Genomic DNA, 14,570 nt, shown 5'->3' with positions numbered 1-14,570 from the left:
TTTACCCGAAAGCAATGCCCGAGAATCGGTGAAAGCAAGGTATAGGAGCAGTCCCACCTTAATGCAAGCAATGCCGTGTAGGTCCTACGTAACCTACGAGAGAACGGAGTGGTACATAATAATAGTTTACACAAAGATGCAGATGAAACGCTATTACGCCGAGCGTAACAGTTAAGTGTGTCAGTAAGACGTCATTGCGCAATGAACGTAGAAATTAAGTTTTTGTATGAATACTCAATAAATATCTACATTAGAGACGAACATTCTGAGGTATAGACGCAGGTTAACAAAAATGCGGAAGGGTTGTGTCATCTTGACACGACTTCTAATTTTAATACTTTATCGACCGGAAGCCTATTAATCGGTTTTGCGATACTCGTGATCGTCATTTACTTCCAAATTCGCCGGTCGGTAGTGTTAACATATATGTACGTCGAATTACGCCTTAGTGAAATAATAAAATGCATCAACGGCTGAGCGTTCGCGCTCGCATTTTTTTTTTTTTTTAATCGATGATTTTGATTCCAGCTTTTATTCCCGAGAAAGTTTCAGTACTTCTTAAATCGTCGCTGTAGTACAATGAACTTTTTGCTTTGAAATCTGAAAATGTACGTCTTTCTTAACAATAATAGTGGTAATTAGTATTTGCATACCCTATTTTTATTGAAATAAGTCGTACACATTTCTCTAAGAAAACGAATTTCAAAGATTGGTCTTATTCGATATGTACAAGCCGGTTTATTTCGCATCAACTTTTTCTATCTTACACAATACTTTAAAGTCAATGACTGGCAAGACTGACTTGCACATCACCGTTTCTATTTATAATAAAAATATTATTCTACCTTTACACTGCTATCGTACTTAAGTTAGTTTTGTAACATTCTAAACTACAAAGGGGAAGTCCGGTTTTTGAACACGAGTACCTTTTTGCGTTTCTGCATCGATCGACACCACAAAGAATTTGCTGAGGCGCATCATTTCTGGAAATACAAATAATTAAACTTATCAATAATTCCGCAAAACATTACAATATTTATAACAAATACATAAACCAGATTATGCTTACTCAGTGGCCGATTGAAGAGGAAATTGCTCTCCCGGTGGAAGAGATATGGAACTACCTTCGATAGTTACACGGTAAGTGATTAATGGAACTTGCCGTCGAGATGGTTTTCCTTTACTTGTCACTTTAGAAGCTTTAGATTCTTGCTTCTTCAACAATCTCTCCATTGTCTTTTTCTGAAGCAGAAACGTAATTCGTATATATATATAAAATCTCTTTTATAAAATCTCAAGAGGATTCCTTCAGTAACTTTTGAAAATATTAGCATTTGATATGCCGATATACTTAAAAAATTAAATTTGAAATTTTTACTTCGAAATCATATTGTTTATCCAGAATGAAAAAATATATACAAATGACCATATAACAATTGATATTTGGAAACTTAACGAATACCTTGTCTTTTTCTCTTTTTTCATCAGCAAGCTGTTTACGTTTTAATGATTTTAAAGCAGCTTTTTGAATAGCTTCTGCTGTCATAACTTTCTCCTTATACCCAGTTGGCAATGACATCAATTGTTCCACGCCAGGATTAGGCTCTGTGTCAGTTTTTCGTTCAAACATTGCCCTCTGACGCGCAGTCATTAATTTTGGATCCTTTGGTTTTATTTTCTTTAACTCATCATCTACCTGTAATGAATTAACATTAGTTTACTTAAAAGAAAAATAGTTTTACAAGAAAATGTCGAACATTGAAGATACCTCCTCCAACTTTCCAGATTCAATTGCATCAAGCCAGCGTTCCTCTTCGCTACTTGTGCCGCTATCTTTGCCCTTGCCAGTTTTTGTTAACTTTTTTTTAGTACTGGCTTTAGGAGATGTTGCAGTGCTCGGACCGGCAGTACCTAAGGTTGAAACTTTGACTAGCTTGTCACGCATTTTGTCCAAACTGCTGTTAAACATCGTGAAACATTAACATTACATATTCACACTTAGAAATAAATAAAATACAATAATGCTAACTTAACACAAGGGTATCATATTACAAAAGAATTGGCCACCAACCTTCTCTCTTCCTCTCTTTTCAATTTGACTTTGAAAGACTGTTTCTTTTCCAAATCTGCACCAACATCCATGAACCTATCACTGTCTTCATACGCAACTTTTTTCTTTTTATGCTTTTTATGCTTGTGCTTCTTGTGTCTCTTTTGTGGCGATAATTCATTCATATCTGGAAATCATAAAACCATGTAAATCTTATGTACATCAAACAATCAATGTTTTCCTCCATTGTCAAATACAGATTTCATACACATATAGGTTATTTCATTGTTATCATTGTTCAAGCTAGTCTGCAATTTAAATTATTGCTCTATTTAAAATTTATAATTGCTTAATTAATACAGGCCCTTGTATACTGCTCTTTATGAAAATAAGTAAATATAAATATAAGTATAACATAAGCTAACCTCAATTCAGAGACTGTCACCGTACGATAATTACACAAATCATAAAGATTTAGTAAATACTCACCCATTTTTATATCTTCGTCGGAACTCCCCTCTTTCAACTTCTCCATTTTATCAAAGAATAAGTCAAGCATGCGTAAACACACATTAGTAAATACTAGGTCGTAAAAATACATGGACGGAGCATGAACGTAAGAATATATGGACGGAGTCCAGAGTTCCATTTCAGACCAAGGGGGGAAGCCGGTGCGTCGAGCAGGGAGAGGGTAGGATAGCCATATTGTTGTGCCAATTTTTTCAGCCTCCTGATTGGTAGGTCACCTGCTTCATATTTCCTAATTGTTCTAACCAGAGATCATCTCTGATAAAATAAATAAGGTGAGTGAAGGGTAAAGTCAAAGAGGGCGCCACGAGTGTTCTTCCCTTACCATCAAAAGCGAGCGGTATCGGGAAGCGTAGGTAAGCCACCACCGTCACAGCCGCATGGTATTACCATCACGAGTACGTGAGCCGCCAACGGCGACTGGTAGATGGCACCGCCATCGCGAGTGTGTGAGCCCCTACCAGAAATTCGTTGCGCCGCCCTTAGGGGCAAAAAACGGTGAAAGCAAGATTAAAGCAAGATTGTTTCAGTAAGTATAAAATGTATACTCAGAAATATGGAACTATTTGATGACATGCATCTCATAATCAATTAAAAATCGTGGAAAGCGTCCTTTTAGAGATAACAATTATAAACAGGTGAAAGTAGTGTTAAAGAGAAATTATGTCAAAACAAATACGAAAATGTTCACAAAAATTCTCTGGAGAAGGACAATAAATTCTCGTAGTAATTTATCTTTGGTAAGGTTATCTGCTCCAAAATATAAAATGTTTTTGATTCTAATATTAAAGTTTAAAATAGACAGGTTGGATGATGATAGTTCACAGCATGAGTTATCGCGGTTCCGTGGTGTAGCGGTTATCACGTCTGCTTTACACGCAGAAGGTCGCCAGTTCGATCCCGGCCGGAACCAGCGAATTTTTGCTCAATTTTTTTCTTTAACTTTCCTCTGCGCATTTCCCTAAATCCTCTCTATCCGACAATACCACTCTTACCATTGTATCCATTTCGTTCAATTGAACTCGCATCGATCCTTCATTCATGAACATACACTTGATTAAAAGTAACAATTTAATTTGAAGGCATTATTTTATTCCATGCTTTAATCTACATTAAAATTCTAAAATTCATTTCAACCGAAGAATTTATATTAACCGCTACATTTTCAACAAGAATTTCATTATCGCGGATGACGAACGTAGCGCATCGATTTTTCTATGGATTCCGACCAAATTCACGTCATTTTATACGCGATTGCATCTCGATATCTCGAATTCATCCGCGAATCACAAAAGGATCTTGAAAGACTTCGGCCGGGGGCGACCACTTTTATTCCCATGAAAGAGTCAAAAGCCATAAATAAAAACAGCGCTGACGCGCCGACTGGCAGGGATTCCGAGGGGGTCCATCATATAGCGGCTGATGGCCCTGAAAAATAAGCGAAAAGGAGGAGCGGACCGAGGAGGGGAGGAAGGAGCGAGCTGCAGGAAACTGAAATTGATATTCCCCTCGCGCAGTCACATTCATCTTGTTACGTCCCGGCAGTTACTCCCAGTCCGCAACAAACTGCACGCTTCTTTCGCGAGGTCCCATTCACTGTTTCTTGACCATCTGGCTTTCCACCTGCGTATCTCCGCGAGCCGGTCCAACTGTTCCTCTTCTTTCGAACTTTAGCGAGAGCATGACTCCTCTCTTTGCGATCACATCCCCCGAGGCTGGTAACCGCTCGTTCATACATATCTAGAAACTGGTATACGAGGTACATACGTACAAGAAAGTAGACACATGGGTAGACGTACCTAGGGACATTCCGCCATCTTGCTTCCACAGGTGTAGTTCTCGGTATCAGAGATGAGCGGGGAGATGTTTCACGCCATTTTTTGAAAGGGAGGCACGACCCCCTGGCGCCCTCTACGACCTTACACCTCTGTAAAAATTGGAACTACTGTCGAAGAGGCGAAATCTTCGTGATCGGTAAAACAGGGTATACGTGGGGGCCGCGTATTAATCTCAATCATCTACGCGTAACAACTTTATTTCGTATTCATAGTCTTTTTTCCCGACCTACGTTGACCCTGATGGTAAAAACGAAAAGGCGATAACTTCATTCTATCGATACTTGATATGAAATTTGCAGACGTGTTTTTCTTTGCCGATAGAGAACATTTCGCCCCTTGAAAGCAGTTCCACGGTACTAGGGAGCCGTGCCTCCCTTTCGACATGGCGTGAAATATCTCCCCGCTTATCTCTGTTGTTATACACATGCCTTGTATGTAGGCCTAAGTGTAGGACGTTAATACATTGCAGAAATCAGTTGTTTTCGGTTAAACGTTGCACGTTTTTTTAAATTGCCCCAGAATTATGGTAGACCAAAAATTTGCCCCAAATAGCGTATTTCCCGCTTAACGTTTTTGACCATTTGCTACCTGCATAGGAGAAACCTGTATGTGCTTAAGAGTTTCTTCGAAGTTTTACGGTAAATCGTGAAGATTAATCGCTTCTTGGAATTCCGTAAGGAGTACGAAAGAATCCCGGGCTAGCTAGATACGTTGTATCCATTTATTCGGATGCAATTTTCTCGAGAAAATCGACAACCCGTCCTCGACGTCACAAAGGGCTGGGGGGGAAATGTATTCCCGCCAGAGAGCGGTAATCATTAATATTTATTAACGTTACGCTTTGACCGTAATTTGTTACTTCTCGTTCGCTCGAGGAGGAAGGAGCTGCTCCCGGTTCCGCGACCAACCGGTTGAACAAAACCGAGAAAGAGGTACGGTAGGTGGGTCAAGTGCCACGAGAATACTTTAAGAACACCTCGGTGAAGAGCCCTCGAAAACCTCATCTCCCCAGGTGGAGGAGGAGGCGAGAAGTATCCGGCCGCACCCGGACACGGTGCAGCCCGGGGGATGCCGTCGAGGAGATATCCCGTCTTTGATGGAACCAAGATGGCGGCCAATAAAGGAAAATCGTCCAAGTGGCCGCCATCTTTGTGCCGGGCAAAGTGGCCGTCTGTGGTGGAAGTCGACGCCCTCGCGATCGCAAAACCCCACGTGGGAAAGAAATTTCCCCGTCCATTTTCCCCAACTCGGAGAAATGTTGCTCTTACCTGGAAAATAAATTCCCGCGCGAAACTGCAGCTTCCCTTCTTTCTCTTTCTCTTTCCCTCTGACGGGAACCAGTTCGCTCGTGAGACTCTTTTAAGCCTCTTTTGCGCCGAAGGTGGGCCAAAAGGAATGGCGAAGCTTTATTTTTCGCCGACGCGAACGACAGCTGCAACCATGCCGAGTAAATTTGAATTTTAACGGCCAATCGGATTAAAGATATGCACTAGGTTCGACGCGGGAACAACAGATGGCGCTCCGGTTCCGCGTTTCGTTTCGTAAGACTCCGCTTCGATCGGGTGAGAGGTGGTGTTGCTGTTATTTATTGCTGCCGGAACGAGGCGCCATTGGCTATGCGTCGATCTCGCGGAAATTCGTGACAACGACCATGTTGAGCCGCGGACGATGCAAATTCTATCCGGAATGTGGAAATTGCCGGATAGGTGAGTCACTCTGTACCGCACATGTGAGATCCTTTGTAATTAGCTCAATGATGACATTACCTTCATTCGGCAGCTACGAAATATAATAAACACATACAATTCATGAAATTTCATTTTTTATAAAAAAAAATGTTTCAAATGTATATAAACAAATTAAAAAAAAAAAATTGAAATTTCATGGGTGTCGGGACCTTTTTATAGTCTTTATATTAACATTAAAATGTTTGAAATGATTCGGTACACTCAGTTCGAATAAAAGTATTATAAACGAGACTTCTTTGATGCCACTTTTACATTACCTTAACATGTGTCATTAAACCTCATCAAGTAGTTTAGATTAGGATATCGACTCAGTCTTCGTCAAGAGTACCTAGGCATTTGTAGAGAGAATCACGATCTTGTTTATTTCTTCGATGTCTTTATTTGAAGTTCTCATTAACCCCGTTTGTAGGTTTCCGGTCCTGCCTGGAACATGGCCCGGAAGAAGCTCGCAGGAAGGTACTGGAAGGAAAATTTCGAGTTGCCTGTGGAACCGGCGCGTTGCATCCGTAGCTGCAGTCCTGCCGGGAGGAGTGAAAAATCGATCCTTGCTGCACCGGGACCGATCGTTGCCGAACTTACCCGAAGTCGCGCTCAGCTGACCCGAGCCTGGACGAGTCCCGAACGAGTCCTGGGAGGGATAGGTCCGGACGGAATTATACACCTTCAAGGGGAACCGCGCAAGACCAATCCCAGCTTGGTGGAGCCACCGAAATTAGGGCGAATGCATATAGATGCGCGTATCCGCTGGGTCATGGCTTAACCCGTTCGCAATGTACCGTATAACTCCGTCGTTGCATTTAAATGCATCGTTAAATGGTAGTGGATTCCAGGGATTAAGAGAGGGTATATTTCGGCCGCTTTCAATAGATCTTAGAAACTGTTTCAGCAATTAGATAAGTGTTTAAGGATTTTTAAGTAATTAGGTCGAGAATGTAGTACTGCATTTCCGCCAGGTCGTGGCGTGTCCAATCCATTTGCGATGATCTACGCAATTATTGGCCAAGCAATAGGATACTAGAAAGTGAACGTTAAGTTAATCTAAGAAATGCTTTCGCGATTAGCAGGGTTTAAGAGCTTCCAAGCGACTGTACCGAGTTGTACATAGGGCTGTATTTCTCTCTGGGTCAAGGCCTCCTTAATCCAGCGTCAAGCAGCGATTCTTATTCGTCGTGCCCTTAACCTCTTCACCTACAATATCGTGTGAGAGACGTCGTATATCAATCGGGCCAAACGTGAACAAAACGCGCGAGAGACGTGGTATGTCAATCGGGCCAAACGAAAACAAAACGTATGAGAGACGTGTAAGACTGAACGTTCAGCCAAACTGTGAAATGGCCCGATGTATGACCGACATTTTTGTTTATGACACGCGCTATTGGAATTTAAATCGTAAGGCAAGGGGTAAAAAATGAAAGGACCACGGGTCGGGTTAAACATCGGAACGTTTCATATATTTAGCTTAGTTATCTTTATTTATCTAGAGAATAAGAATTTCTTTTATATCCGAGTATTTCTCCCGGATTCGTTCAATCGGATTCGCGAGATCCAGCGGGAATTATCGTAATTTCGCGGTAATCCCCCTTTGGATTGGGCCCTGAATGCCCCAATAAGGTGGAGGCGCGCCGATCCATAGAGGTTGCTCGGTGGTGGGTTTTGTAAAAACTGGCGGGGATTAGAGCTCGGAAAAGTCATGGGGATGCACCTCGGGAACCAACCGTTTCAGATTATACATTGCCGGGACGAGTAATCCGATCACCGCCCTTCGGGATTATTTGCGCCGATTAACGTCCGTTTTGCCGTGTCGTCCTTTTGTGAGCCCGACGCCGGTTCATTCTCCCTTATGGAATATTCCTGTTTCCATTAGCCGCGATCATCGTTGAATTTACGAGGAAAGCCAACGTGAACGCGAGTTCGATTTTCTGAGCAAGGTCGCGCCTGATACAGGACATGGCCCATGAGCAAAGAACAGGGCGGCTAATGGAGCCTCGGGATAGAAATTTCTGCCAGACACGCGAAATCCTACGAGAATAGAGAATATACTTTGTCAGTTTTTCGGAAAATCACCGGGCCAGAGGTAAACCTCCGGCGAACATTTATTTCCAAGCGCTGCGTTTCGTGGGAACGATACTGGAGTAATGAGTACTAGTTTTTGTTACAGTAATCACGGTCAGGCGATCGCCCCGGAGATTCACTGTAAACGGGTTTGAAGGTGACTTTTCACCACGCGAGTTTACCAACATTGCGGCGTTTCTTGTTACCCTGCTTAAGAAAAAATGACGGGAACGAGGTTACAGGGGAGTTCTGACCACGAGCGAACATCTTTCAGCATCTTGCCTTTTGCAAGTCAAGTTAAAACGGGCGTTTATCGAAATTTCACGGAATTGTCGAAATATTTAATCGCAAAACTTCATACAAATGTCTGTTAAGTAACGAATGTTAATAATTATATCACGTACACTGAGAAGCGATAAAGTAAGCTATTAACTCTTAGACATGTTGTTTCAGTATCATGAGCCCGAACACGTGATTTCAGAGCCCAACTCAATTTTTCTACCATAAATTGCAAATAATGACTAAACTGTGTGAGCGTTAGGTCTTAACTTATAAATAATTAAAACTAGCTAAAGATATGATTTAATGATTAAAATGTTTATTTAGAAGCGAATAGCATTAATTTATCCCCCAGGATCGTCACCGATAGATATTTACATTCAACCGCCCTACAAGGAAAAAAACTACCCAAATAGATGATTTAATTAACGAAATGTGTATTCAGAAGAGAATGGTATCGCAAGTGCGGAGATCGTCCGCGAGGGGCGCCACCGGCGCGGCGGGCGGCGAGCGCAGGTGGCGCGGTGGTGGGGGTAGGTCTAGCGCGGCGGAGGGGAACCGCGTGTCTCCCGTCTCTCTCTTTAGTGCAGTTCGAGCTCGCCGAGCCGGCGGTGTGCTCGCGCGTCGCGTTCCTGGTCGCCTTCGCCGAGTCTTCCTCCTCGGGAGTTATTCGCCGTGTGCCCGCGTTTCCGAAATACCCCGCCGCAGGTACGGATGACCCTCCAACTTTTCTGCGTTACGTAATGTTATCTACTTTTCAAGATCAAGGGGCGAGATCGGTGATCGGTCCTCGCGAGAAATGGCCGACGTTTGTCGAGGTTTAAGGGCGCCTTGAGAGTAGTGAGTTCACGGAAAGCGGGGTTAATTTTCCCGAGTGTAGGACATTTGGAAATGGAAAGAAGGTCACTCGATATATTCGCCATTTCGCGGGTAGCGGGATAAATTAGCACGAAGGTAATCCGAATCCTCTTGAGTTCGATACTCCATTTTTGAAAATTCACCTTCGACGGTTATATTGTTGATCTCGAGTAACTCAAGATGGCGGCGCGAAGGACTCGACCGTTGCCACTTTGCGGGAGGTAAATCGAGTTATTTTCGCAAATCTCTGGATTCTTCTCGCGAAGTAATTGCTGCGTTTTTGGAGTACCGTCGTACCGAGCCTATATTACTCTCGAGTTAATTCCAAAGCCACGTTAGTATATCGTCATGACTGGCGAAAAATAAGTAATTTTGAGCAAGCCAAGATGGCGGATAAGAGAACCAAGGATGATTTTGATATCGTAGATTTGCGAGATATAACTCCAAGTTCCTCTCCCAATGTTTAATAACGGAGTAAATTTAGATAAATGCTTGCTACAGATTATTTTAAATTTTCTTTATGCCCGGTGTTTAATCAAATTCCTGTTTTGTGTATTTTATTGATTTTTTTTTCGCCGTTAATTATTTTTCTATCGGCCGCGGAAGGAAATCCATTGACTCGGTTTACTCGGGTCGGAGTGGCGGAGGAGCGAGTCGAGATTTGATTGGTACAACGAGCCCAATCTCGGCAATCGGATTACTCAAATCTCACTTGGTCCTATTACACTTAGTTCGTGTAAAGTAAGCGGCATAGAGCGGGCAAAGCCCGAGCAATTGGAATGACTCGCGTTGCATAATGTACAGCGGCCTCGTGAACCGCCGCAATTTATAGCCGCGTCTCCTCTCCTGGCTCGCGCTGACAAATATAGGAAAAAGAAATTCAGAAGAAACCTAACTAACGGAAAATCCACGCGCGACGATCACTAGAGAAAGGACTCGAGAAATTCTAGACATAAAAAAAAAAGGAAAAAAAAAAGAAAACAAATAACCCCTGCGTTACTAAAAGCGTTTATCGAGCATAGTTTATAGACATTATAGTTTACAGACGTTTATAGACATAAAAAAAAGGGAAAAAAAAAAAGAAAACGAATCACCTCTGCGTTACTAAAAGCGTTTATCGAAAATCCTCGAAGGCACGCGGAAGAGAGGAGCGTTTCCTTTTACCGTTTCGCCTGCGTTCGGGCATAAATTACCGGGGTCGCGAAGCAATTATGGCAGAGTCGATAAGTATTTCGAGTCACCTTATATCCATTGTCTCGTGCAATTATCGACTATCGGCTGGGTTTCGGCTTCGTGGTAAATAAACAGAGGGCTTCCACGGGGATAATGGATTCGATGAATACCCTTTTAGCTAGCTACAGGAGTTCCCAAATTCTGTCCGGAGGCCCACGTTAACCTGGCATTTAGATTAAAATCGTAGGATGATAACGATCGACCGATTTTATGCCATTGTCTACGGAATGGAGAGTCTATGGACGTATGTGCAAACGTCGGCTTCTCGTTTCGCTGCACAGATCAAAGACTCTTCTCGATTTTGGGATCCAGAGTGCAGGTTTAATTGGGAAGGGCAGTTTTGCTCGGTAAATGCGGCTTCTAATGGGAAATGGTAACGTATGTCGCGGGAAATTGCTCGATCGATCCGGGGTCACTGGGGAATTACCGGGAAACTGGAGTAAATGGGGCCGCAACTTGGGAAATATGGTTTCCTGGTCTTTTTTTATTTAACTTCGTTTGACATGGCATTTACTCTCGTGGGGGGTGCAATGCCCCTTGAGGTACAGATATAGAGAATTTGGTTCGTCGGACACGATCGAATTATGCATTTGATTGATTAAATTCGGCTCACTTAAGAAAATGTTTTGGTCGAGTCAAGCGAATTTATAATTCACTTGGCCTAACTCGTTCGCTTAGATCGATTAAGATGTTTAGGTAAATCGTTACACGTTAATTTCCGAAATTATATTTGGACGAATAAATTAAATAATTTGGTTGAACGTTCCAGGTTAATATTTGTGCCATGTTATATTTGACGTAATTAATTAGGAGCTTCGCCAATTGTCCATTTCGTGGTTGGACCAAAACAAATTTCATTACTTCAATGCTTTTGACAAAAAGAAATTCGTAAAATTAATTAAATCGATTGTCCTATTGCGATGAGGAGTCAGGCAATTTTGTTAATGTAAAAATTTAGAGATCTGCTCGGAGAGAGCCTTTTCTGGGCGGGGTTTTCAAGTATCGTGTAAAATATTTTTGGGCGTTCAATTCGAGGATTTAGGGCTTTGGAAATAATCCGGGGCATTATCGAAATCATGGTCAGGTAACCTTTGGTTGTCTCCTGGGATATTACGCTTTTAGAGCATGAAAATTGCGTGGCATAGTCCATAGAATGTTAGCCCATATGACACGGCCCATAGAGCGACCCTGCCGGTTTCTACGACGTATATGCGATATATACACGTATATATATATGCCGTTGCCTGTATTACCCTCTTGCAGAAAATCAATGTCTCTCCTCGACTTGAGGTAGGTAGGGAACTTCGCCAAGTGGATCGGATATTGTCAAAATTGCGGCCTGGTAACTTCGGGGAGTCACCCCTAGGGTGTCGGCCCGATTTAATATTCTCGACCGGAATTGGTGCAACTGCAGACCTGCAGTTTTAGATCACATAATATATGATTTACGGCGTCCTCGGGAAGTCCTAACTTTCCTCTCTCAATATTTCTCGGATTACGGTAAACCGATTGAAAAGTTCATTTGTCCCCTGTTTGACGTAACTCGAATTGTCCGATATGCTTTTTGGAAGTCGGGGATTAAATATCGCATTTACCCTTCTTTAGATTATCCCAGAAACCCATCTAAGGTAATGTTAAAGTGGCGACGCAAAGGGTCTCGTTTATGAAATTTTTCTCCGAACTGGGCGTATCGAATCGTTACAAAGTCTGCAAAGTGAATACGGAGGCTATAAATAAGGTTGACATGACATTTGAATTGTTTAAAAACTGATTTATAGGCATTTTATATGTTATTAAAAATGACAATTTCATAGGTGTATCAGGATCTTTCTTATAGCCTCCATATTCTCGTTGTAACGTTTGAAACGATTCGGTACACCCAGTTATATCTCACCGTGCATATTCACGCATTAAAAGGTGGGACACTTTTAATACCACCGTGCCTCAAAGAGTTAAGGCCTACAATTAGAGGCCCCGAATAGGATCAAAATTTCTACTCGAGTAGGCAAAGGAGGGAGAATATGAATTCGATTCTTAGTATCAAATCCGCGGGTTTTTAAACAAAATAATTAAATAAATAATGTATTCGGTAGGCATTGGAAAATTTGGAAGGTTTAAGGCACGGAATTAATATCCCACCGTGGATATTCACGCATTAAAATGTGGGACACTTTTAATTCCACCCTGCCTAAAATAGTTAAGGCCTATAAAGGAGGGAGAATATGAATTCGGTTCTTGGTATCAAATTCACGGCTTTTTTACAAAATAATTAAATAATGTATCCGGTAGGCATTTCAAAAGGCATTGGGAAATTTGGAAGGTTTAAGGAATGCCGACGCCTCGGCGGGGACATTTCGGTAACTCTTGTCATTTTCCCGCAGTTGACATCGGGCGTGGCGTTGGTTCGGTCCTCGGGGAGAGGGTCGTCCCCATACCTCGGATTTCTTCCCTAGGGAAGAGCTTACCGGTACCCGTGACTAAACGATGACGACGGCGACGTCGACGTCGGTGTCGGAGGTGCCGCGAGTGCCGTGAACTCGGCGGTCGATCCTCGGTCGAGATCGAAGGGGGATCGGCGATCGACGGGGGTGATCATTGTGATTGTTCGTGGTGGTTTTGGTGCACAGACCCCGAGGGATTCCTGCGACTCATCCGGCTAGGCCTCGTCCTCTTCGGGGGCATCTTCATGTTGGGAGTCCTCAAGCGGCGCTGGAAGCCTTCTAAACGGTGAGCAGTGATTGTTTATTACTATATTTCTTTTTTACATATCGATGATTTAACATTCGAATACGTTATCTGATTACGCGGAGATGTTAATTAAATGGTCTTAAATTTAACGTTGGACAATATGGAGCCACTGTTATTTCATTGATGTTTGATTTCGTTACGATTAGTGGCAAGCCTTCCGAGTTTCTAAAAATGAGCAGTGACTGTTTATTACTATATTTTTTTTTTACATATCGATGATTTAACATTCGAATACGTTATCTGATTACGCGTAGATGTTAATTAAATGGTCTTAAATTTAGTGTTGGCCAATATGCAGCCACTGTTATTTCATTGATGCTTGATTTCATTACGATTAGTGGCAAGCCTTCCGAGTTTCTAAAAATGAGCAGTGACTGTTTATTACTATATTTTTTTTTACATATCGATGATTTAATTCGAATACGTTATCTGATTACGTGCAGATGTTAATTAAATGGTCTTAAATTTAGTGTTGGCCAATATGCAGCCACTGTTATTTCATTGATGCTTGATTTCGTTACGATTAGTGGCAAGCCTTCCGAGTTTCTAAAAATGAGCAGTGACTGTTTATTACTATATTTCTTTTTTACATATCTATGATTTAATTAGAATACGTTATCTGATTACGCGTAGATGTTAATTAAATGGTCTTAAATTTAGTGTTGGCCAATATGGTGCCACTGTTATTTTATTGATGTGTGATTTCGTTACGATTAGTGGCAAGCCTTCCGAGTTTCTAAAAATGGACTGACTACTCTTTACCTGTGCAGGGCAGATACGAAGTTTAGGCATAAAAACGTGTTATAAAGGGTCGGAATGACAACGAGCTCCTCCGATGAGAAATCGTACGTGAAAATTCATTCGACCACTCTTCCCGTTAATCAATGCCCGATTTATCCGCGATTTATTCCCTCCTGGGTCGGGGGATGAAAAATGCCCCTTGATTAAATGCGCGGTATCGCGGGATAAAGTGCTCGCCCGATTTTCCGTTTCCCTCTGTCCCTCTCTTCAATTATGGCTCGCGAATCCATCTTCCTACCAATTGCTTCCGCGTTTATCCGCGGATAATTTACTCTTGAATTTTTCGGTGAAAAACCTCTCTCCCGGCTGGACGGAGAGAGACCGCGGGATTATTTACTTCGTTACTTTTCTCCTTCTCTCTCTCCCTCTCTATAAGAGTTTTTTTTTTTCTTCTTCTTTTTAATCCTTTATAGGAGTCATTTCCGAGCTTTCTAC

General features: G+C 42.1%; 2 protein-coding genes and 1 non-coding gene across 14 annotated transcripts in view; 2 read left to right on the top strand and 1 right to left on the bottom strand.

Annotated features, from left to right (window-relative positions):
- Positions 1–297: 297 nt before the first annotated feature.
- On the bottom strand, positions 298–2,685 carry LOC105698288 (INO80 complex subunit B). 3 transcript variants are annotated; one of them, XM_012422399.2, is made up of 6 exons: positions 2,540–2,685; positions 2,072–2,237; positions 1,769–1,958; positions 1,463–1,696; positions 1,070–1,242; positions 298–983 (listed from the first exon to the last, which is right to left on the bottom strand). In XM_012422399.2, the coding sequence occupies exons 1-6, from the start codon at positions 2,649–2,651 to the stop codon at positions 848–850; spliced, it is 1,011 nt and encodes a 336-aa protein (XP_012277822.1). In that variant the 5' UTR covers positions 2,652–2,685; the 3' UTR covers positions 298–847. The 3 variants fall into 3 exon arrangements, with proteins under 3 accessions (XP_012277822.1, XP_012277823.1, XP_012277824.1); XM_012422400.2 differs by having other exon boundaries at positions 1,769–1,955; XM_012422401.2 differs by lacking the exon at positions 2,540–2,685 and adding an exon at positions 2,476–2,507.
- A 733-nt stretch (positions 2,686–3,418) lies between these two features.
- On the top strand, positions 3,419–3,491 carry Trnav-uac. Its single transcript has one exon. It is a non-coding gene; the product is annotated as a tRNA-Val (tRNA).
- A 5,600-nt stretch (positions 3,492–9,091) lies between these two features.
- Positions 9,092–14,570, top strand: part of LOC105698279 — a 206,771-nt gene continuing 201,292 nt past the window's right edge. For all 10 annotated transcript variants that reach the window (XR_001103915.1, XM_012422374.1, XM_012422373.1 and 7 more), the window contains exons 1-2: positions 9,092–9,203; positions 12,968–13,313. Coding sequence is in view for 9 of the 10 variants with exons in the window: in XM_012422374.1 (XP_012277797.1) it covers positions 13,273–13,313 (41 nt within the window). In the remaining variant the exon portion in view is untranslated. The remainder of the gene's footprint in view (positions 9,204–12,967; positions 13,314–14,570) is intronic.

This window comes from Orussus abietinus, unplaced genomic scaffold (assembly GCF_000612105.2).
Source record: "Orussus abietinus isolate OABI.00-Male unplaced genomic scaffold, Oabi_2.0 scaffold14, whole genome shotgun sequence".
Taxonomy (NCBI): Eukaryota; Metazoa; Arthropoda; class Insecta; order Hymenoptera; family Orussidae; genus Orussus; species Orussus abietinus.
The sequence above is the reverse complement of the archived record's forward strand: the minus strand, read 5'-3'. Positions and strand labels throughout refer to the sequence as shown.